The 22,967-nt window shown below is 46.5% G+C and overlaps 1 protein-coding gene across 4 annotated transcripts in view; it reads right to left on the bottom strand.

Moving 5' to 3' along the window:
* BCAR3 (BCAR3 adaptor protein, NSP family member) overlaps nucleotides 1–22,967 on the bottom strand; it is a 239,727-nt gene that overhangs the window by 69,386 nt on the left and 147,374 nt on the right. For all 4 annotated transcript variants that reach the window (XM_084757815.1, XM_084757816.1, XM_084757818.1 and 1 more), the window contains one exon: nucleotides 4,609–4,648. In XM_084757815.1, coding sequence (XP_084613941.1) covers nucleotides 4,609–4,648 — 40 coding nt within the window. The remainder of the gene's footprint in view (nucleotides 1–4,608; nucleotides 4,649–22,967) is intronic.

Here is a 22,967-nt window from a genome sequence, read left to right as displayed (position 1 = left end):
CTCTAACAAATTTGATCAGATTTTCTAAGCAATCACCTGACATGTCTAAGAATCTGGACACAGTAAACATGTCTTGAAGTGGCTATGCATATGACAAGACCAGGCATGAAGGAGGTGGGCACAAAACATACCGCAGCTATGCCCACGGTTACTGCTGTTTGCTTCTATTTAAAAAAAAAAAAAAAAAAAGGTTGGTTTTATCTAGCATTAGGTATGCCAGCTACGCAGAGGAAAATTCCAGAGCCATGCAGTACTAACCAAGTCAGTAACTACAGGGGAGGCAGCAGGGAAGGTGGGGCCACGGAGACGTCTGCATTCCGATCTCACTGAGATGCAGCGAGCAGCAGTTATAATCTGTACAGGAAAGGCTCTGTGATTACATAAAACAGCTAAAGTCCGACCTTCAAGATGACAGTTTTCTGAGCTATTATAGGAGGAGAAAAAAAATGTGAGGGGAGGACTCATGAAACAAGGAGAGTAGAAAGGAATAAAAAAAGCAAACCCAACACTCTCCAAGGGCAGAGGAAAGGCAAAATCAGTAAGGGAGGAGATGACACCCCTGCCTCATGTGGTGGGGGCTACTTCAGATCTGTTATTTATTTTCCTGTTCCATCCATACATCAAATGTAGCTTTTAGGGTCTAGGTGGGAGGCCCAGCAGGAAGCCCACCAACCACCCCCGGGGCAGCTCAGCCTAGTGGATTTTCTTGTATGAGAAGAATTTAGGTAACTAAGCAAAAGTGAACCGGGTCTCCTTCGGTGCCTCGGTAATGTGCTGCAAATACAACCAGTCCAGTGTGAGGAGGACACAGGACTCATACCGGGCAGAGCCAAAGTTTGGATTCTCTCTCCTCCTGGCCCTGCCTTTCCTGACATGGCAGGCCAGCCACCAGCTATGGGGGCAGCCTCATCACTTTGTCTCCCTCGTGGCGGGAGGCAGAAGGCAGCATCACCACCTGGAAGCCAGACTGTCTTGCCATAAGCAGATGCTTCTTTTCACACGAGGCTTGGCCACTGAGCATTCTGCTTCTGTTCATCTGACCCTCGACTCTTGCTCACTAGGCCAGTGATGAACCTCCCAGAAGGGCCCTTTATGGACCAATGTGCTTAATATAGAATTTTTTTTTTCTTCTCAATGCTTTAAAGACACTGGAGACTGTAGGGAAGAGACAGCTCAAAGTCAGTGGGCCAAACCGCGCCTCCCTTTGTCCACACCTCTTACCTGTCCCCATCTCTCTTCAGCCATTATTTCATCACAAGCACCAATCACCCTGATGCAGGTCTTTCTGACACCATTCGCCTTGCCCTGGGCGGGGCAAGGGGAGGGGCAATCCCATTGAAGAGATGCTGTGATGGACAGAACTGACTTGAGAAGATTGACAGGTGGGGTCCTTGGGACCTTGTGCTCAGAGGCCTCTCTCAATGTTATTTTGAAGCTTTATGGGTCATTAAGGCAATGAAATATTCCATACTGGCCCAACCCTCTCCCCAACTATCTCTCCAGACCAAGGGCAAAGCAAGAAAAAAAGCTGGGGGCTGGAGAGATGGTTAAGAGCATTTGTTGATCTTCCAAAAGGCCCAGGTTTGGTTCAAACATCTGTACCTCCAAGTCCCAGAGGATCTTAGGCTCTTTTCTGGCCTCCTCAGGGGACGGACACACACACACACACACACACACACACACACACACACACACACAGAGTTGGTGGGGGAGACAAAAAGAAAAGAAAAAAAACTTTGTTCTGTAGGCAGGAAGGATGCAGCCACAGTTTAAAGCTATGACTGGATTCCAAAGAGGGAATGGGAAAAACATAACATATACTACAGAACACCAGACACTCCCCCCCCCAAAAAAAACAAAATCTCACTGAAAAAAACTCTTTCCAAGACTCTGAAGGGCAGTTCCATTGATCTTGCCAGGAGAAGGCAGAGAAATCCAGGATAAACGAAAGACACTGAAATCCACCACACTGCTCCTTGGTCCATAAAGCTCCACCCCTGTGATTGACATTCACAAATGAGCTGCAATAACTCAACATGATACAATAGTCCTTCCTTTGTCCTCGGGGATATATCCCAGGATGCTCAGCAGATGACTGAAATCACAGATGGTATCATAGTCTATAGATGCCACACTATGCGTTATCCTGTGTGTCCTGCAGGGCTGCCGCGCGGAAACAGTCAATCCAGCCTTTCATGTGTAACACCCTAGTGCTGCCCTCATGTCCTGCTCTTAGGGTTGCTTAACACAAGCGCTGCCAATACTGTGACAATCATCTACTACCATGTGACTGACAAATGGAACGGCAGCGTACACAGTGTGGAGACCCTAAAAGCATAAGCGTCACACAGAGATATCTCAAGATGCTACTCAGAAGCATGCAGAATTTAAAACTTATGAGCTGCTTATTTCTAAGATTTTCCATTTAGTATTTCTGAGTCATGATTGGTTGTAGGTGGGTGAAACCACAGAGATGTGAGGGCCACTGCACTAAAACAGACCACTCTAAAATGGCCTATCTTTAGCAAAGTTCAGCATGGGATTTTTGTTTGTATACAGGGGTTTAGAGTTTTGCAAATGGGAAGAAATGAGTTACTGGAGCAAGGATCAGGGTTACACTTGGTGAACAGAGGGTCTGAGCCTCTGGGGGAAGACAGCCGACCTCTGAACTGGAATGGAGTGACCTTTAAAGCGAGAACTGCAGCTTTCTAGCATATGCTGCTTTCTTTTTCTTTCTTATTTTTTTAAAGATTTATTTATTTATTTTATGTATATGGGACACTGTCTTCATGCACACTGAAAGAGGGCATCAGATCTCATTATAGATGGTTGTGAGCCACCATGTGGTTGCTGGGAATTGAACTCAGGACCTCTGGAAGAACAATCAGTGCTCTTAGCCTCTGAGCCATTTCTTGCTACATCAGATCAAAGCACAGTCTGTCCAGGTACCACCACTGCTTAGCAGTGCACACAACCTGTATGGAAATAGATGGGAGGCATTCAGGAGTGGTGCAGACACACAGTTCACAGACCTCTGGCTAGATGTGGCGTGGGGCCCCAGCTGCCTTAGGCTCACGCACTTGCCTCAGTCCCAAAGGTTCAGACCATTATTGAGGAATAAGAAAGAGGAAGAGCCGGGCAGTGGTGGTGCACGCCTTCAATCCCAGACCTCGGGAGGCAGAGGCAGGCGGATCATGAGTTTGAGGTCAGCCTGGTCTACAAAGTGAGTCCAGGATAGTCAAGGCTACACAGAGAAACCCTGGCTCGAAAAAACAAGAAGAAGAAGAAGAAGAAGAGGAAGAGGAAGAGGAAGAGGAAGAGGAAGAGGAAGAAGAAGAAGAAGAAAAACAAGAAGAAGAAGAAAGAGGAAGAACTAATTCACAACCCTCATTACCACAGACTCCACTACAATGCTCCACATGACCAAACACGTTGGCTAGAACTTTCTCCTCTCCCATCCGCCCTCTGGTCTAAAGAGAATGCCAGAACCATAGGAGCAGCAGGCCTCTAGACTCTAAATATGGGATAAATAAGCTAGGCCATGGGCCCTCAGGAGAAGGTCATACAACATAATTTGTGCCATGATTCCTCCTAAAATACAACAAGAGCCATCACTACAAATCCAAGTGTGACAGGTCAGGCTGCTCTTCTGGAGGAGGGGCCTGATTTAAACTAAGCTTAAAAGTAAAGGAAAATAAAGCAAATATTCACACCCAAAGTGGGAAGAGGGCCGGGCGTGGTGGCGCACACCTTTAATCCCAGCACTCTGGGAGACAGAGGCAGGTGGATCACTGTGAGTTCGAAGCCAGCCTGCTCTACAAAGCAAGTCCAGGACAGCCAAGGCTACACAGAGAAACCCTGTCTTGAAAAACCAAACCAACCAACCAAAAAAAAAAAAAAAAAAGTAGGAAGAGGGCAGAAGGCAGTAGTAAGAAACAGGCAGTTTGGAAGGACTGGCCAGCTAAGCAGCACTGACTGGGAACCCCACTGCTTGGCCCCAGCTTAGTTACTGAGTAGGGGTGGGGACTGTTAGAAAGGAAAAGAAACTTCTTGAATTCCCAGGGCCTTCATCCTCCCATTCGAGACAAAGCTTTGCCTGTAATTCCTCTTCTAAATTCCGGCCCTAATTCCCTCAAATCTGAAAACTAAGAGATCAAAAAAGAATTCACCCAGCAACAAGACAGAATGACCTCACTTGACGGCAAAAATAAAAATTAAAAAAAAAATGTGACTTGGATGCATAAAATCCTGTTATCTGTTTACCCGGTGTGAATATTATATACCAGTGCCTCAGTAATGAGTTTGATTACACGGTGCTGACTCCAGACCTCTTTGGAGGAATTACAGCACGTCAGCCAGAACTTAACAAAACAAAAACAAAAACAAATCCATGACTCTGAATTTTAAAACACATCTGGTTCACTTGGGGGGAAGGACCGTAGCCCGCAAGACTCTTGCCAAGCTTACCAAAGGCCCATGGGAGCCCGAATTCCCTCTGGCTGCTTCAGGTGGTCTGGCCAGCTCTGTGCCCAAGCCAGAGTGTGGGCACTATTTGGCAGTTCTGTGTTAGGATGGGTAGCCGTAACTGCGTGCTACCCTGTCTCTTACCTTCACATACTCCAGAGTTGGGTCGAGAAGATGTGGATCTCTGAAAAGAGAAGAGGGGTAGATAGAGATGAGATAGTTAGGAGCCATGGACTCTGGTGCAGATTGAAATATATTCCCTCTATTCATTAAAGTCTAAGCTCCCCTCCCCCAACCCCCCCAAGCCCCCATCCCCCAACCCCGCATCCCCAGACAGGTACACCCAACAGACAAGTAAGGAAGTCACACGAAACCAAATCAGAGAGAGTACAACCATGAGCTCAGTCCACACGTGTCATACTTTCCCGCCAAATTCAGGTCTCGGGAAGTTAGAGCATGTTATATGAGGTGATTCTAAGGGCACACAAACATTGAAACCAAGTCCCGAGTTTGAAATTAGGACTCCAAAAGAGCAAGAGGGAGAGACGGGCAGCGTCAGATGCTCAACCATGCGCAGACAACCACAGCAGGCCGCTGTGCTGTGCCCACTTGGACACTAAGAAGTCGGAGGTCCTGGCAGGCGGGCAGCTGGCCAGCCCCTGGGTCCTTGTGTACACTTCAGCTTCTCAAGCACATCTTTCACTTCTTATCACCGGTGCTTCCCACCCACTTGTGTAAACCGGAGTGACTCAGGTGAGCATCTTTTAGTGTCCCTGTGTGTGATTCACCTAACGCTTGCTGGGTGTCTACCATCATCCTCCATGAGGGCTGAGCAGAACAGCAGGGGTGGCACTGGGGAGGGTGACTTGCTACAGAGGGGAAAGAAAGGAGAAGGGAGGGGAGACGGCAGCCCCAGTGCTTCCTGAGCTCATGCAGTATTAGTGAGAGACAATGTGGTCAGGACAGCTGCGTCACAGACTTACACTTTGAAAACGCAACACATTCAGACAGACAGATCGCTTAGAAGAACAGAGAGGTCCAGGAGGTGGCAGCACGCCTTGAATCCCAGCACTCGGGAGGGAGAGGCAGGCAGATCACTGTGAGTTCGAGGCCAGCCTGGTCTACAAAGCGAGTCCAGAACAGTCAAGACTACACAGAGAAACCTTGTCTCGAAAAAACAAAAAAGAACAGTAAGGCTCTGAACCCTGTAGGCCAGTTTCTTAGTGCAGACAGGACTGCCACAGGACAGCAGGAACCCCCATGATGGCTGCTGCCCAGGGCATGAATGTCTACAGCAAGGCCACTGTTTGGGACACCAGCGTTCTATCCTACAGATCAAGGACAGGACGGCTTTGTTGTGAAGATGGACCCTACTCATAAAAGCTCCTCCCGCTGGTGGGGCTGTTCGGAACACAAAGGCACAGAAGCAGGCTGGCGCTCAAGGTGCTGCCCGCCAGGCGAATAGGGTCGGACTTGACTCCTTTGTGGAGGTCAAAGGATCTGAGCAGTGCTTACAGTAACACAGTATGTTCCCATTGAGAGAGGCAACAACAACAACAACAACAAAATCTCAAAGCCTGCAGCCGCCTAGGAACACAGTCTGCTGGGGGTGGATGCTCTTCTGCCAGGAATCTTGAGTCTGCCTGCTGTGACATCACTACCTCCTTCTGAGGGTTGCTGTAAACTCACGCAGTGCTAGGCTCACTCTGGAAAGTGTCCTGCTCTGGAGTCTGGCCATGTCATCAAGCCTTGGTCCCACAAAAACATCCACCAGTGACCAAAACCGTCAGCAACATTTTGTTGGCACTCGCCAACTTAAAATCTTAAAACTTGGACTTCACTCACTTGACATTTGGAGCTTATAGGCCCCGTGGCCCAACTCTGGAGTCAGAATCACTGCTGTGGTGGCTTTCATCTTCCCTATACTTCTATCTCATGTACATTTTAAATTTTATTCATACACACACATGCCCTAAAGCATGGACTAAATAAACAAACAAACACTTGAATGTACTGTCTGGTGAGACGGCCTGAAGGGTAAAGGTGACTGCAGCCAAGGTCTAAAGACCAGAGTTCAATGCTAGGGACCCATAATAAAGGTGGCGGGAGAGAAGTGACTCTACAAAGCTTCCTCTGGCCTCTGTATGCGCGCACACACACACACACACACACACACACACACACGCGCACACACGCACACGCACACACACACACACATACACACACACACGCACACGCACACACACACTATATTTGTTTTTTAACATCACCACTGATCTCACTGGAGACGTTATTAAGTACCAGAGACTGTCAGGTTCATGGTGAAAGATACAAGTTCTCAGAACTCCTAATTTTCACTCGATAGATTGAGTTTTCTTTCTTGTTTTTGTTTTCTCCCATCTCCCCCGCTCCCCCCACACCACCACCACTGGCAACTAACAGTATCAAATATTTTCCTTGGGTGTCATTCACTTTCAAGAAAATAATCTGTCAAATACCAAGACCATCAAGTCATGACTTGTGGTTCCAACTGTGTAAAGCAGTGCTGTGGCAATGAAAGGTTTTAGGCAACACGTCTTTGTTCCACAGTTTTGCTTAGGGCTGTGTCTAGTGTCTCTCCCCTTCTCGGCTCTCCGTGGCTGCCCCTGGAAGCTGCAGCATTTCTCTCTTTCTAGAGATGTAACCAAGAAAACTCACTTCATTCGGAGCCAGGCCAGTCCTCAAGCTAAACCTCAAACTCTCCTGGGAGAGGCTGTGCTATCTGCTTCCTGGGTCGTTACAAGCGATTTAAGGGCTCAGGCCTAGAGGCTGGAGCTGTGGCCTTGCTGTTCTTCGAGAAAGACCCAGGTCTCCAGCACCCACATGGGGCAGCTCACAACCACCTGTAAACTTTAGTTCAGGGGATCTGAAAACTGTTTTTGGCCCCTGTACATATGTGATACACACACACACACAGACACACACACACAGACACACACACACAGACACACACACACACACACACACACACACACACGCATGTACAAATAAATATTTTTTTAAGAGAATGAGACCTAGTAATAAAATTAACAAAGTGTTTGAGCCTTTTCATCAGAACTTTTAAAATAAAAAGGTGACTGACAGCACAGAGATGAGGACTACAGCCAGCCTTGTCCTGAGGTACCAACCATTTCCTCTACCTTTTTTCTACACACTCACTACAAACGTCATCACAGAGAAAAAGGCCAGTCACATCCTAGTATCGTTATGAAAATGGGCTATCCTACTACAGACTGCGCTCTGTCTTAGTCGGGGTTCCTCTTTCCGCGATGAAACACCATGACCAAAAAGCAAGCTGGGGAGGAAAGGGTTTATTCAGCTTACACTTCCACATTGCTGTTCATCAACTAAAGAAAGCCAGGACAGGAACTCAAGCAGGGCAGGAACCAGGAGACAGGAGCTGATGCAGAGGCCATGGAGGGGTGCTGCTTACTGGCTTGCTCTCCATGGCTTGCTCAGCTTGCTTTTCTATAGAACCCAGGACCATCAGGCCAGGAACGGCACCGCCCACCATGGGCTGGGCCCTCCCCCATTGATCAGTAATTGAGAAAACGCCTCACGGCTGGATCTCATGGAGGCACTTCCTCACCTGAGGCTCCTTCCTCTCTGATTAACTCCAGTTTGTGTCAAGTTGCCACACAAAACCAGCCACTATGCCTTCCCAGCTGAAGATCATACTTCAAGGACTTTCATTCCGAAAAAGTAGGTGTAAAGTGTGTAAAGGTGTAAGGGTGGGTGTGTGTGTGTGTGTGTGTGTGTGTGTGTGTGTGTGTGTGTGTGTGTGTGTACACAAATATGAATATATCAGCCAAACACTCAAAAATTAGATTTTTCTGATTTAACACCAAGAGTACAGATAATAAAGATAATAAACTGGACTGCATTTGGAATTCATAGTAAATGAGTGGATTTTTTTTGCTGATTTTCCCTTGAAAACAAAAAAGTACAGTAACTATATAAGATGGTAATGCTAATTTGCCTTACTGTAGTAGCCTTTGAACTACCTGTACATATCCCACAGTGACCTTAGATGGATATAATAGCAGTGGCTTTTTTAAAAAGTACACTCGGCACTCTGAAGACCCCACTCCTTTGGTGCCTGTCAGTCTTCCTCAGCTCCCACTGGGCAGCAGTGCACAGACATGTCAGAGTCTGTCCCTCCAACCCTTGCTGCTACTGACGGACCCAACACACTTCCAGCCTCCACCTGGAGGGTCACCTCATCACTCTTTCATTTACCTTACTACAACTTTCACTATCAACGACACACATCACACACCATCTCCAACACCCGGTGGAGCCCGCCCACGCCCTACAGCCTGCTAAAGACAAACCCGATGGAAGGAATACCATGATGCTTCAGAGCCAAGCCATCAATAAACCCTGGGCGGAGTCAGGTACAGCTTCACGGGCTTAATGGAACAGGCCTGGGGGAGCAGCTCCTGGGTGAAAGGTCGTCTGTGTTTCTCATTCTGGATGAACAAGCTGATTATTTTAATCAGGCACTAAAAGCACCCCCAAACACCCTCAAAAATACAGCTGTTACTTGACTAGCACCATGCACCATGAGGCTTGTTCTCTAAGGGACAAAATTTATCTATTCAAGATTTATTTTTTACTTTGTATGTATGCACACTATGTGCATACAGTGCCCGTGGAGATCGGAAGGGGATCCACCAGAACTGGGGCTGCAGACGCTTGTGAGTCACCATGTGGGGGCTGGGAATGGAACCTGGGTCCTCTGGAAGAGCAGACGGATGCTCATCTTCCAAAGAGACTACCTTTGTTTTTCCTGGCCATGAATTACTGACTAAGTTGGCAAAGGAAATTTGAGGTGTGTTTACTAGCAGGGTCTCTCCAGACACTCGCTCCACAGGCCAGTGGTGTGATACGGTCCTTGTGTATTAGTTTTTGGAAGTCATTTCTTAAAATTACCCACTCATGACCCTGAACTACTTTCACGTCCATGGACTAGTTTACATGTGAAGACTAGCCCAAGCCATCCAAACATTCTACAGCACTGCCTGAACAGTTTTGATTCGGGAGAAACCACACACAAGCCATCCAGGGTGCCATCCCCTGCAAATGTCTGCCGTAAAGTTAAGGCTTTTGAGGACCTGTCTCGGTCTTACATTTTAAGAGTCGGGCAGTGGGAGAAGTGCTACAGTCTAACCAGCAGCCGTGAATGTGTTCCTAAAAGCTGCTCAGGACAAGTGGGGCATGTACCCTAAAGAGCAAAGAGGGAGCAGCGAATGCTCGCTTCAGTTCCCCTCACATCAGGGGCTACAATTCCTACCAGCATCTCCAGTGTCCTGGTGGCAGAGCCGAGGATCCGCTATTAGAAACCCCAAATTACTTAAGAAACCCCATCTTCCACTCCCTTCCTGAGAGAGCCAGTTGTTACTCTGGCCAAAACTTTCCTTCCCAGGCATAGTTCACCCAAGAACCTTCCTCCAAATAAGTCCCTCCTCCAGCGGCCCTAGGTGAGCCTGGCCTGAGGTCAGTCAGTCCACACCGTTGGTGCATGCTGTTCTGGGGGTCTACTCAGCATCCCCCCCCCCCCCGCTACATTGAAGAGGTGTCCTAAGCTGGGCGCAGTAATTCCAGCACTCAGGGAGGCAGAGGCAGGTGGATTGCTGTGAGTTTGAGGCCACCCTAGTCTACAAAGGGAGACCAGCATAGCCAAGGCTACACAGAGAAACCCTGCCTTGAAATAAACCAAAAACCAAATAAACAAAAAGCCAACCAAACAAACAAAAAAGGCATTCTAACTGAGGCCTGGCCAAAGGAAAGCACAGACCACCCAGCACCGGGTTGACCCCATTTCTTGGGGGACACTGACCACATTTCTTAGGGGGCACTGACTCAGGAGCCACAGGAGCACAGCACCTTGTGGAGAAAGAAGTGGTTCTGAGCACCTCCTTTCCCAAGGGGGTTTGAGGTTTGGAATGAGTAAATATCAACATGAGTTTGCAGGAGAAAAGAATGTCCCTGCTCAATTGGGGGGTGGGGGGGAGAAAAGAATTTTATGCCCAGATGTGGTGGGAAGGGCAGATCTTAGATAAGAGCAGTTCCATCTAAAAAAAAGAGCTCACAGATCACAGCGCATGACTGTGTTTCCCTTTGTGATATGCCAAACAGTTGAGCTGGTCTGAGGAATGCAATAGCTAAATTATATCTGGAGTTCAGCAAGGGGGAACTAAGAGATCACATTTCCATGACTAAATAACTTACAGGAAATCAGTAGTTTAGCTTCGAACTGAAACAACAGAGAGTCCCACCAAAACCAAAGCAAGGCTTGATTACCTCTCCAGCCCAGGTGTGACACTAGTCACACTCTTATGGTGGCTTGCCAGCACAGCAGTCAATGGCCGCATAAAGGAAACCTAGCAGGGTCATGGGATGAGCACCCATGCTAAAGGCTTTGACACACAAGCTGAGTACTGTGAGAACATGGACCCGATTTTCCATGTGAACAAAATCTCTCCACGTCTGGGTTTTGTCATCTGTAATGTGGGAATAATAATAGCTCCGAGATCATAGGAGTTGTGAAGGCCAAATAAGGATAAAGTTAATTTATCAAAACATTTTTTAAAGGGCCCAATAGCAGAAGTCATCTGTAGTGTATGTCTAAGGATGTGTCAGATAAAATTAGTTAAGTCCCGTGTCCATGCCGCCCCCGCCCCCATAGTGTAAGTGAAGGATAAAAATCTCACCAAATGAAGTGAATGGATAAAACTTTAACTTCTCATTTAAAAAAAGATTTTAAACTGTACTTACATAAAAAGATGGTGGGAAAGATGGAAACTTTGTGGTCATCAAATTTGGATGATCATATTTACATCATGAAATAGGATTATGAGGAAGGACCTGGAAGGATCCTAGGCTACATTAATAAGTTAAACACCAGACAAAGGGGAGGTCGGAGCCGCTTGTTGGAACACATCTAGAAAATTCACCAATATTCTGGAAATGATAAAAGAGTAACACACAGAATGCTGGCTCGTTGAGGCCAGCCAGAAAAAAAACCAGCACTGAGGAGGGAAGGAAGGAAAGTCTTGTCCAATGAGATATTTAGTCTGTAAGGAATGGGCGTGAAGAGAGAGTGGAGAAGATAGGATCACCTCACAGCTCAAGGCCTCTGTGCAAGAAAAAGCAAATATTGTTCAGAGAGGGGGAGGGGTGGACCCACCGGAAGTTGTCAGCCTCACCTAAGGAAGTGCTTTCCAGTTAATAAGACCACCTGCCCAAGACCCTCGAAGGAAGGCTGGTACTCATTTGTCAGAGTCAAGGGGTGGGCAGTTCCCTCAGGCAAAAGAGCTAGGGCCTGAGGGTGGGGACTGTCTTTTCATAAAGCAACAAGGCATTCAGCTTGTGCTAAAATATTTCCAGGGAGTCAGGCATGATTCGCACCTTAATTTCAGTACTCTTGGAGGCAGAGGCAAGTGGATCTCTGAGGATGTGAGGCCAGCCTCATCTACATAAAGAGTTCCAGAGTTAGCCAGGGTAATAATGACACCCTGTCTCAAAAAAAAAAAAAGAAAGAAACTATAATATCTAATCATCCTCTTGTGAAGCAAGTGGTACTTCCCAATGTACAGATAGGAAGAGGGGGATTTGTGCTTGACCCTCTAACTGATGACACCATCACGTGGCATCTAGAGGAGTGCCTGTGTGTAACCCCCCCCCTCTCAAAAGCAGTGGCCCAGTCATCTGTGCAGCTGACTGCACAGCAGAGGCCAAGAGAAGTACACGTCGCAGCAGCCTGACACTCTGGCTCGATTTCCTGGTTCATCCTACAAAAGTGGAAGCCAAGAGAAGACACTTGGTGTTCAGGGACTCAGAACAGATCTCCCAAGCCCTCGTCAACAGGGCTCCGAGCTGGCACGCGGAAGGCATCGGGACAGGACATGTCAGCTCCCACTTCTCTGCATGGGTGGACTGGAAGGCGCTGTGCATATGACGGGAAGGAAATCCTGGCAAGTTGCTTGGAGGCTCTTCCAAGGGGGTAACTGGCAGTCAGAAATCTCTGTTTTCCACATCTGAAAGACCCTGAGAGCAGAGACAGAATACAACCCTTGGCCACATCCTCAAATGAACCCAGCAGGCCCTGTGCATTCTGTACTGGGAGGGGAGCCTAGTAGTTCATGTAGTCAAGCATCAAGACTCCCTAGCTAGTCTAAATGGGGTGGGAGAAGGGTAAAGACAGAGACAGAAAACCAAGCTGACTGTAGCTCAACGGCAGTATGCCCAAGACCCTGGGTTCAATCCCCTAACCAAATACTTTTAAAAACCAACACTCCAAAGCAAATTAAAACAAATTTTAAAGATACTTATTTACACACAGAAGGCTGTGCCCACTCCTTTCTCAGCCAACCACTTGAACTCTGTTCACTAGAAAGGAGAGAAAATTCTCCTGCACAAATACCCTTCCCAATGGGCCAGACAGTGTCGCAGTTGGCCTTAGAGGCCTGCTTTGAACTTGAAATGGAATATCCAAGTCACACGAGGCTGCAGCACGATGTCTCAAATCACAGATTTATATTCTCCAAGAGAGATCACTAGAAAACAAACAGAGGGCCTTGGCAATCTAAATGAAGGTGGGCAGGGGTAAAAACAATATTTTTGATTTATGCTAATTCTGAATCCCCTCCCCCTCTACGAGTCCACGATGTGGCATCTCTGGTTACAGATGGGGGGTCTGGCAGGAGCTGCAGGCCCTCCTGGTGGGTGGGCAGGCTGGAGCACCAAGAAGGTCAACAGGGAAGGCAGCAGAGCGAAACCAGACACTCACGCTATTTTGTTTTTAAGTTTATTAAACCACAGATAACATCGCTGCCCACTCACGCTAAGTCATTTGAGAAGCATTCCACTTTTAAAAGTTTCAACTTTAGGAATGTCTGAGTCATGGAAATGATACAGCTACAATTTACTTTCTCATTAGTAACCAGATTGCTAATTTCCTTCCTCTTAAGAGGATACTTGCCCTGAGTGCTTTCCCTGTTTGGAGTTGCACCTGTTATCCAGTGTTTTGCTGAAAGGGGCCTCCCCCCCCCCCCACCCCTTCTTGAGTGGTTAGGATACAAATGGAGAAGTTCTCTCTGTCCTAAATCACAGAAAGTGATTTTTTGAGCTGGGGTCTCACTATGTAGGCTTGGCTGGCCTGGAACTCTCTATGTAGAACCAGGCTAGCCTTGAACTCAGAGATCTGCCTGCCCTACTAATTGTCTTAATGATTGCCTTTTATGAATAATGTATAATTAGTGGCTACCAATGTCACCAAACATATCTTTTGAGATGTGACAACAACAAACTGAATCATTTCCATTAGGATAATTATTTTATGTGATAGAAGAACGTGCGACACCATACTTCACCATTTCAGACTGAGATAACTACGTATTCTCAGCATCTGCAGAGCTGGCACCCCATCTGCACGCGTCATGGCGTGCTCGTCCGTTCACTGTACATATTCATGTGTACGCATTCTTCCCCCTCCACATGACCAGCCCCCAAAAGGAATGCCACACCTACTTCATGCTCAGCATCCCCCACACTTCTTTGAACTCACCCCACAACTGTCTTTGAGCACCTTCCTACAATGTGCCACACACAAAGGATGGCATACAAAGTCCCTCGCTTTCAGGGAGGTCTCTGCTGGAGGACAGATCAAGAAGCCCAGCTCAGCTTCAGCAGGCGAGAGAGTGCGGGCCGGGGAACAGACTGCGGAGTCCTTCAACAACACACAAGCTGTATTTGAGACCTGAGCAGCCTGGTGAAGAAGTCACCGGGTAAATGGCAATAAGGAAATGCTTTGGGCAAGAGGAGATGCTCGTGCAAAGCCAAGGTCACACGATGACACAGTATTTGGGGGGAACTGCAAGCTGTTCAACAGTTAGCATGTCTTCATCTTGTTGGGCTCCTGGTGTGCCCTCCCTGGCTTCCCCTCTGCTCTGCAACCTTCTCACCACACTGTAGCAGAGATCCTTCCCTACTCAGCATCCTGGGACTCACAGCAAAACCCTCCATCATACCCAAAGCCTACGACCCTGTTTGTACCAATGCCAGCAAGTTCAATAGTCTCATAGCAGTGGGCAGAAGTCTAAAGACACCAAGGGTCAATGCCATAGTGAGTCCATCAGACACTGATCTGAGTACTTCTATGAAGGGATTTTTGAGGACAGAATGAAGGTCCAGGGTTTGGTTTACCTTGAAATAGTCATTAGCCAGATGGGCCAGATGCAGCTTGAGACTGGGGCTAAGTGAAGGATGCTGCTGCTGCTGCTGTGAAATTATGTGGCATTATAACAGGGTCTATTAAGGCCCATGGCTCAATTACCACATAAGTCAGTAACTTCTCTCTTCAGTTCTAAACACACAGAACTGAAAGCAAGATCTCAAAGAAATACTTATGTATTCTCGTTCATAGGAGCATCATCTACAAAAGCCAAAACGTGGGCATGACCCTAAGCACAATCAGTGAGAAGACCAACAAAATATGGCATATACAGCCAATGCAATATAATTCAGTCTTTAAAAAAAAAAAAAAAAAAGATTTATTATGTACACAGTGCTCTGCCTGCATGTACACCTGCATACCAGAAGAGGGCACCAGATCACATCATAGATGGTTGTGAGCCACCATGTGGTTGCTGGGAATTGAACTCAAGAGACCTCTTGAAGAGCAGTCAGTGCTCTTAACCTCTGAGCCATCTCTCTAGCCCATAATTTAGTCTTAAAGAAGGCATTTCTGACATGTGCTACAATGTGGCTAAACCTTGAAGACATTATGCTGTATGAAATAAGCCAGTAACAAAAGGAGAAATAGGGTATGACTGTATTTACATGAGGTACCCAGGGTAGGCAAATTCAGAGAGACAGAAAGTAGAACCACGCTGTCATTGTGAGGAGGAGGGAGAAGGGAGAGTTAAGAGCATGCCTTTAATCCTTTAATCCAAGCACTTGGGAGGCAGAGGCAGGCAGACTGCTATGAGCTTGAGGCCAACCTGGTCTACAAAGTCTAGGACAGCCAAGGCTACACAGAGAAACCCTGTCTCAAAAAACAAACAACAACAAACAAACAAAAAAACCAAAGAGCACATACTGTAAGATGAAGGGAGTCCTGGAAAATGGCTGCACGACACTGCCGAGGCTCTTACGGAAACACTTAGAAATGGCTAAGAAGACCTAAGTCAGGCACAGAGAGACATGTACTATGTCTAACCTCACACAGAATCAAAAAAGGACGTTTGTGTGAGCTGAGTAGAGCGATGGCTCACAGAGGCTGGGGAGAGTAACTGGAGCAAGGGATGGGGCTGATGAATAAATGCTAAAGGACAAACCCAGAGCAGCAGGAGGGCCTAGTGAGGCAGGTAACAGTAGCCTGCTCTATATTTCAGAAAGCTGAAAGGATTTACACTCTAAATCCCTAGGCTCTGAATTTTAGAGTCTTCGCTGTAAGGTAATGGCAAATGTGGATATAGCGGCATTTAACACGGTTTGTGTGTGTGGTGTATGCATGTGTGTGCACATGTGTGCATGAGTGTGCATATGCGTGCCTGTGGAAGACATTGGTGTCTTTCTTGTCACATACCTTATTCCCCTAGCACGCTCTATCACTGAACTTGAAATTCTCCATTTTCACTTGGCTGGCCCAGCAATTGAGCTCCCATAATCTAACTGTCTTCGCCCTCCCACTGCTGCAGCTCCAGGGGATAGACAGCCACCTGCTTGGCTTTCCTCGCCTGGGTGCTAGAGATTCAAACCTAGGTCCCAGTACTCACACAGCTAGCATCTTACCCACTGAGCCACCTTCCCAGCCCAGGGTTCAATCTGATTCAAACAGCATACAACGTATGTATTCATGTGTCGAGACATCACATTATTCAATTGATACATACAACTCTTAAGTTTTTCGTTTGTTAAAATAAATGTAATATGCTAGAAATGGTGACTATGTTATATTTTGCATCATGTATATTTTCCCATTGTTTTTACAAATAAAAACTCCTAAAACATGTGACAACAAGGATACAAAAGTCAAGACAAAAGGGAGCAGTGTTGGTGTTTGAAGGCTCAAGACAAACACAGGCATTGCTTCCTTGATGTTAGCCAAAGGCATTTAAAAGTAGTCTAAATGCACAAGAGTAGAATTTCATTAGTTAGGGTTGGTTTTTTCTCCCCCCCCCCTTTTCTTTTTTTGAGACAGGTTCTCATTATGTAGCTCTGGCTGATCTGGATCCCAGAGATCCACCTGCCTTTTCCTCTCAGGTGCTGGGATTACGGGCCAGTGGCATTACACTCGGCCTTAGAATATAGCTTTTAAAAATTCAATATAAGGCAGTAAAAAAAGTCCTTGTGTCTCCTGGTTCACAAATAGTATAGAATTCTAGAATAAAAGGCAGGTATAAACCCATTATACCAACGCCGGAACAAAGTTGAACTCTCAATTACAGGGCATATTTCAGAATACAGGATACGGTACAAGAAGGACCTGGTTACCATGGTGTTTGGAGGACCTGGTTACCATGGCATTTGGAGGACCTGGGTACCATGGCATTTGGAGGACCTGGGTACCATGGCGTTTGGAGGACTTGGTTACCACGGCGTTTGGAGGACCTGGTTACCACCGTGTTTGGAGGACCTGGTTACCATGGCATTTGGAAGGACGTGTGTGACCTTATGTGCCTAATTTTGGAAAGAAAGAGAGCCTGGGGGATTAGTTAGGGGTTTGGTTTGAGTTAACACAGCAGAATAAATGCAAAGTTGAACAAAGGAGATAAAGATTGGGCAGAAACTAAACAGCAGACAAGGGCCACATGAAGAGACAACAGACAAGCCTGGCTCTTCACAGAGCTGCTGGGGCAGACCCTAACACAGAGAGTGGGAGGGAGGGAGGGCGCTGCAGGAATGACACAGAGCAAGATATAAACACAGTTTGGATGCTTAGGAAAACCGAACCTGTGGGTGGGGGTGGGGGGGGGTACTAAAACAGCCTCCGAGAAGAAAGAGGACACCCTACACCACAGCCATCTGAAACACAGAATTAGTGGTTCAATACCTCCCAGTAAGAAAAATCTCGGCACTAGACAGCCTTTACCTCAAAGTCAGTTCTGCCAAGCAGAAATGATCTATTCCTTGAAAATTATGAAAACTCCCCGAGGGACTTGACAAAAGCAAAGTCAGGAAAAGAAAAAAGAAAAAGGCAATGTATATGCTCAATTTCACACATTGTATGAAAATAATCTAAGCAAAATATTGATAAACCGAAGCCAAGAACGTATGAAAAAAATACAATCAAGTTAGATTTGCTCCAGGGATATTGTCAATTTAATAAGGAAAGGTCTAATAATAGAACTTGCAACATTCATGTGTTGAAAGTGAAAAATTATTTGGGGCATCCAATTGATTGGGAATATACCTTTTTTGTTTTGTTTTGTTTGTCGAGACAGGGTTTCTCTGTGTAGCCTTGGCGGTCCTGGACTCACTTTGTAGACCAGGCTGGCCTTGAACTCACAGCGATCTGCCTGCCTCTGCCTCCCAAGTGCTGAGATTAAAGGCCTGCGCCACCACACCTGGCAGAAATATACTTTTTAAAATCATCTTTTCATGAGGTAAAATGTTTAAAATTAGAAATGTCGGATGGACAGTCTCTACATGCAAGTTTCGGTCTTACTTATAAAGTATAGAAGCATTGGTCAAATCAACCAATCAGAAACAAGGGAAAGATACCCCCAGTTACTGCTGCTGTCTGCCGCTCCTGCAGGCCTCAAGACAGTATGGCTAAATAAGCAAAAGAAATAAAGGTACAAGACCTAGCAAACTGAGACCCAAACTGTCACAACTCACAAATGATGTTAGGATATAAAGTATCCCCAACAGGCTTATGGGGGAACACATGAAGAGGTCGTGGAACGTTTAGTGGTGGGACCTGGCTGGCAGAAGCAAGTTAACAGAGCCAAGCCTTTGATGGTTATACCCTTCTCGGCCTCCTGGTCCATCATGAGGTGAAGCCCAGAGCCATAGGCTCTCATGGCTGTGAGTGCTGGGTCACGCTTTCCCCATCCTGGCGGACTGAACCCCGCTCTGAAGCCAGATCCGATAGCTTTTTTTCCCTTAAGGCATTTCTGTCAAGTACTTTGTCACAATTATGAAAAAAGTACTACATTACCATCTACACAGAGCTATACAAGAGAGCTACAAAGATCCTAGAAGCAGGCCAAGGATCTACATATTAAATATGTACACATCTATGCATGTATACATAATACACTTTATAGACATATAAAGTACTTTATGACGTCTTAGAATTAAAACTTCCTGAGGGCGTGAATCAGAAGGTTTGTAAATCTGAGATAGAGTCCTTGCTTTGTGTGTAGAGTATTAATCACAAAAATTAAATTCCTAGAACACTGGGTTGAATTGTAATAGAAGATGACTTACGTGTGGCCAGTAGTCTGAGTCTGTGTACCTAAACTCATGGGTCCCCAACGGAGCAATCTTGCAGACCCTGGTGTCTACCAGTTTCTTTCTTTCTTTCCTTCTTCTTTTTAATGTTATAGAGGGGTTTATTAAATGAGCCTGGGGGGAGAAGGAAAGGGGGGAGGGGTACCACAGAGAGACAGAGACAGAGACAGAGACAGGAAGAGTAAGAAGAGGGAGAGGAAGAGGAAGAGCTCTTCTTTTTTTTTAAAAAAAAATTATTTATTTATTACATATACAGTGCTCTGCCTGCATATACTCCTGCACAACAGAAAAAGGTATCAGATCTCATTATAGATGGCTGTGAGCCACCACGTGGTTGCTGGGAATTGAACTCAGGACCTCTGGAAGAGCAGACAGTACTCTTTAACTGCTAAGCCATCTCTCCATCCCCCACCAGTTATTTTTGTTTGTTTATTTGTTTTGTTTTGTTTTGTTTTCCGAGACAGGGTTTCTCTATGTAAAAGAGCCTTGGCTGTCCTGGACTCGCTTTGTAGACCAGGCTGGCCTTGGACTCACAGAGATCCACCTGCCTCTGCCTCGCGAGTGCTGGGAATGCAGGCATGAGTCACCGCTCCCGGCCCACTAGTTATTTTCTTAACCAATGCCTGTACCAGGGTATGTCATAAAAATCAGGAAAAGGTGACAACAACTAGGTCAAAGGCTGCCTTCCACTAGCAACCACTGGTGGCTTGTGTACTTTAGAAATCAGAATCTTGTTTTCCACCATGAAGTTCCTGTGACCTCTTAGAATCTTGGCTGGAAGAGGAGAGTGGGAGGGAGGAAGGAAGGGGAAGCAGCAGACTTAAACCGTGCATACAACAGAATTATATGCTACACGTGACTATATAATACACTTCGTTATGACGTTCAACTAGATGAGATTAGTGTATAGAAAAGTCCAACATCATCTTCTCTATTTCATTAGACGCCATCTATGGTTACGATTCCTATCCGTCTTGCCTGCCTTACTTCTTCACAACTCCAATAAATCCAAATTCTCTGAACCTACTTCTCCATCTTTTTTAATTAATTAAATTAATTGCTTTACATCCAGACCACAGTTTAGGTAAACTCCTCTCGCCCCAGTCCCTTCCCACCCCCACCCACTCCTCTCCCTTTTCCTCAGGAAAGGGGAGTCCTCCCGTGGATACCCACCAGCCCTGGCACATCAAGTTGCAGGAAGACTAGACTAGGTGCATCTTCTCCTACTGAGGCTAGAAGAGGCAGCCCAGTTAGGAGACAGGGTCCCAAAGGCAGGCAACAGAGTCAGAGACAGTCCCTGCCCCTGCTGTACAACTACTACGCATGTCCAGAAGGCCAAGGTCAGTCCCATACAGGCTCCCTGGCTGGTGGTTCTCTACAGGGCCAGGCGGGTTGATTCTGGCGGGGTGGGGGTTGTATTGTTTCCTTGACCCCTATAACTCCTATAATTCTTACTCCCCATCTTCCATGGAATTCCCCAAATCCCGCCTAATGTGTGGCTGCGGGTCTCTGCATCTGTTTCCATCAGTTGTTTTGGGTGAAGCCTCTGTGATGAAGGTTATGCTGGGCTCCCGTCTGTAAGCAGAGCCCACAGAGTCTTTGCGCCCATCTTTGTCACTCTTCTTTCCTATGCTCTGTCACAACCAGAGCTCAAAAGAATTCGTAACATTTTAGTTCACCTTTCTTGTGAATTACGAAGTTTTTCATCTTTTGGATTTATTTATTTTGTGTGTGTGTGACTGTTTGCTTCATGTATGGGTGTGCACCCCGTGCAAGCCTGGTGCCCAAAGAGGTCAGAAGTGGGCATCAGGTCCCCTGGAACTGGAGTCACAGACGGATCTAAGCCACCATGTGGATGCTGGGAATTAAACCTGTGTCCTCTAGAAGAGCAGCAAGTGCTATTCACCATTGAGCCCCGAATTGTGCAAGTTTTGAGGTAAGAATAATTTAATGTGCACTGTGTGCCCTGTCTCTCTTACTGGACTATGAAAACACTGAAAGCAGGCTCCGTACTCTACCTGTCTTCGTATCTCCAGGGTAGGACTGCTCAGTAAATTGTGGTTGGTTAGTAGACTAGTGTGTGTGTGTGTGTGTGTGTGTGTGTGTGTGTGTGTGTGTGTGTGTGTGTGTGTCCTGCACTGTGCAGAAGACCTAGACCCTAACCCGTCTCTTTCATTACCCTCAGTGGGTTCACCAAGGGAAAGACAGTATCAAACAAGAGCGTTCACAGACGGAGGAGCATCCTCCTTGAGATCACTGAACCGCAAACCTGAAGTGTGACAGCCTCAGACAGCAGCTGCTTTAGCAATGGAGTAGCCATGCCCAAAGCCAGAGGACCGCCTCACTTGCCACACCGCAGACCAGATGCTTCTGAGGTGATGCTGACAGGCTGCTCCTCCTGCACACGAGTGTCTCTGGACATGTTTGAAATTCCAGGGAGAAAGTTATTTGGGGCCGTAACCCAGAGGACGGACAGAGTTTCCCACGGCATAATTTCTGTTGACTGGGAAAATAAGGAGAAACAGGTGTTTCACAGAGGGCAGGTGCTACATAGGGCGATGCGCACTTGTACTCCCGGCACTTGGGAGGCTGAGAGAGGAAGATCATGGAGTTCAAGGCCACCTGGACTATATAGCAACTCTCAACAAAAGAAGAACAAAATCCACCACCGCCCTGGCGAGTGAAGTAATGACATCTTGGGGAAAATATTAGCTGTGCCTAGACCAACAGGGTTTTGTTTGTTTGTTTGTCTTGTATTTTTATTCAGATACTGAGATTAATTATACTTGGGAATAGTAATGGTCCTGGGAAATAACTGTCTGAATTTGCCTTCACTAACTGCAAACGGGATGCAGCTGTGAGCACAAGGGCCAGAGCACGTTAGACACATGACTTACAGAGACATCTTCATCACATCAGCTTGCAAATCAAATGAGAAGAGACCCAATCTTCTATACCTCAGCGTGCTCACTGATGATGTTACGGTATGCATCACCAGCTGGTGGCCTTTTAATACTGTCATCGTGTTAACACGTGACACCAGAATCACCTCGTAACCAATACCGGAGAACATTAGGTCTGTTCCTTAAAGATTAGATCCACAGGTCTTCACAGTGGAAAAGTGTGACACTATACATCTTGCATTTCTGAGGTCAGAGTTAAAACCATCCACCATATGTGATCTGGGCAGCCATGTGTGACCACCTCCCTTGGTCTGACTATGAGCTTCAATTAACGGCCCTAAAAATCACAGTAATTTTCTTTGACAACCGTAGCATGCCTCTGACTCATTCTGAGGCTTCAACAGCTCAACTCCTAGGATATTTTTTTTCAGAGCAAGCAGTTATGTGAACCCCACATTTATAAATGTTTTTGGACTTCCAGTGTAAGCCTTTCTCTCTCTCTTTATGAAGTTTTATCTAATTAAATCAGCTGTGTTGTTTCAGAATATGAATTTCCTTCTTTGTGTCTCATGTCTATCTGTCATCAGACAGCCTTCCTATGCCTCCATGATTTGTGTCAGGTACCTAGGTGATTGCTATGCCAACGATATTGTCTAAATGACTTTTTTTTTTTTTTTTTTGGTAATTGATGAGAACAGGGCTGAGTCCACAGCCTCCTGCAGGCTTCACATACCATTACGGAGCCTGAATCTCCCACCCTAAGGATGGCACCAGTGGATGGCACTTGCATGCACGCCTTCTCAACCTCTGCACTCTCATTCCAGTAAGCAGAAAGCATGAAGCAGCCCTACAGGGGTTATTAAGAGGAAGTCCCCCGAGGTATAAGTGCATCTCCAACTTGTCACAGCCCAAACATTACGCCTTCATTCTCATAGCCCAGCCACCACCACCACCCCATGGAAAATCACCCAACAAAAAGAGCAACTTCTGCCCCCTTTCACACTCGGCCTATCTTAGTCGTTGGCCCCACCCCCAGCTGCCAGAACCACACCTGGAATGTTCCTCCCCTCCCCCCACCATATCCAAACTCAGCAC

Source organism: Acomys minous (assembly GCF_964271855.1).
Source record: "Acomys minous genome assembly, chromosome: 14".
In the NCBI taxonomy this organism is placed as follows: Eukaryota; Metazoa; Chordata; class Mammalia; order Rodentia; family Muridae; genus Acomys; species Acomys minous.
This window is presented reverse-complemented; position numbering and strand designations above follow the sequence as displayed.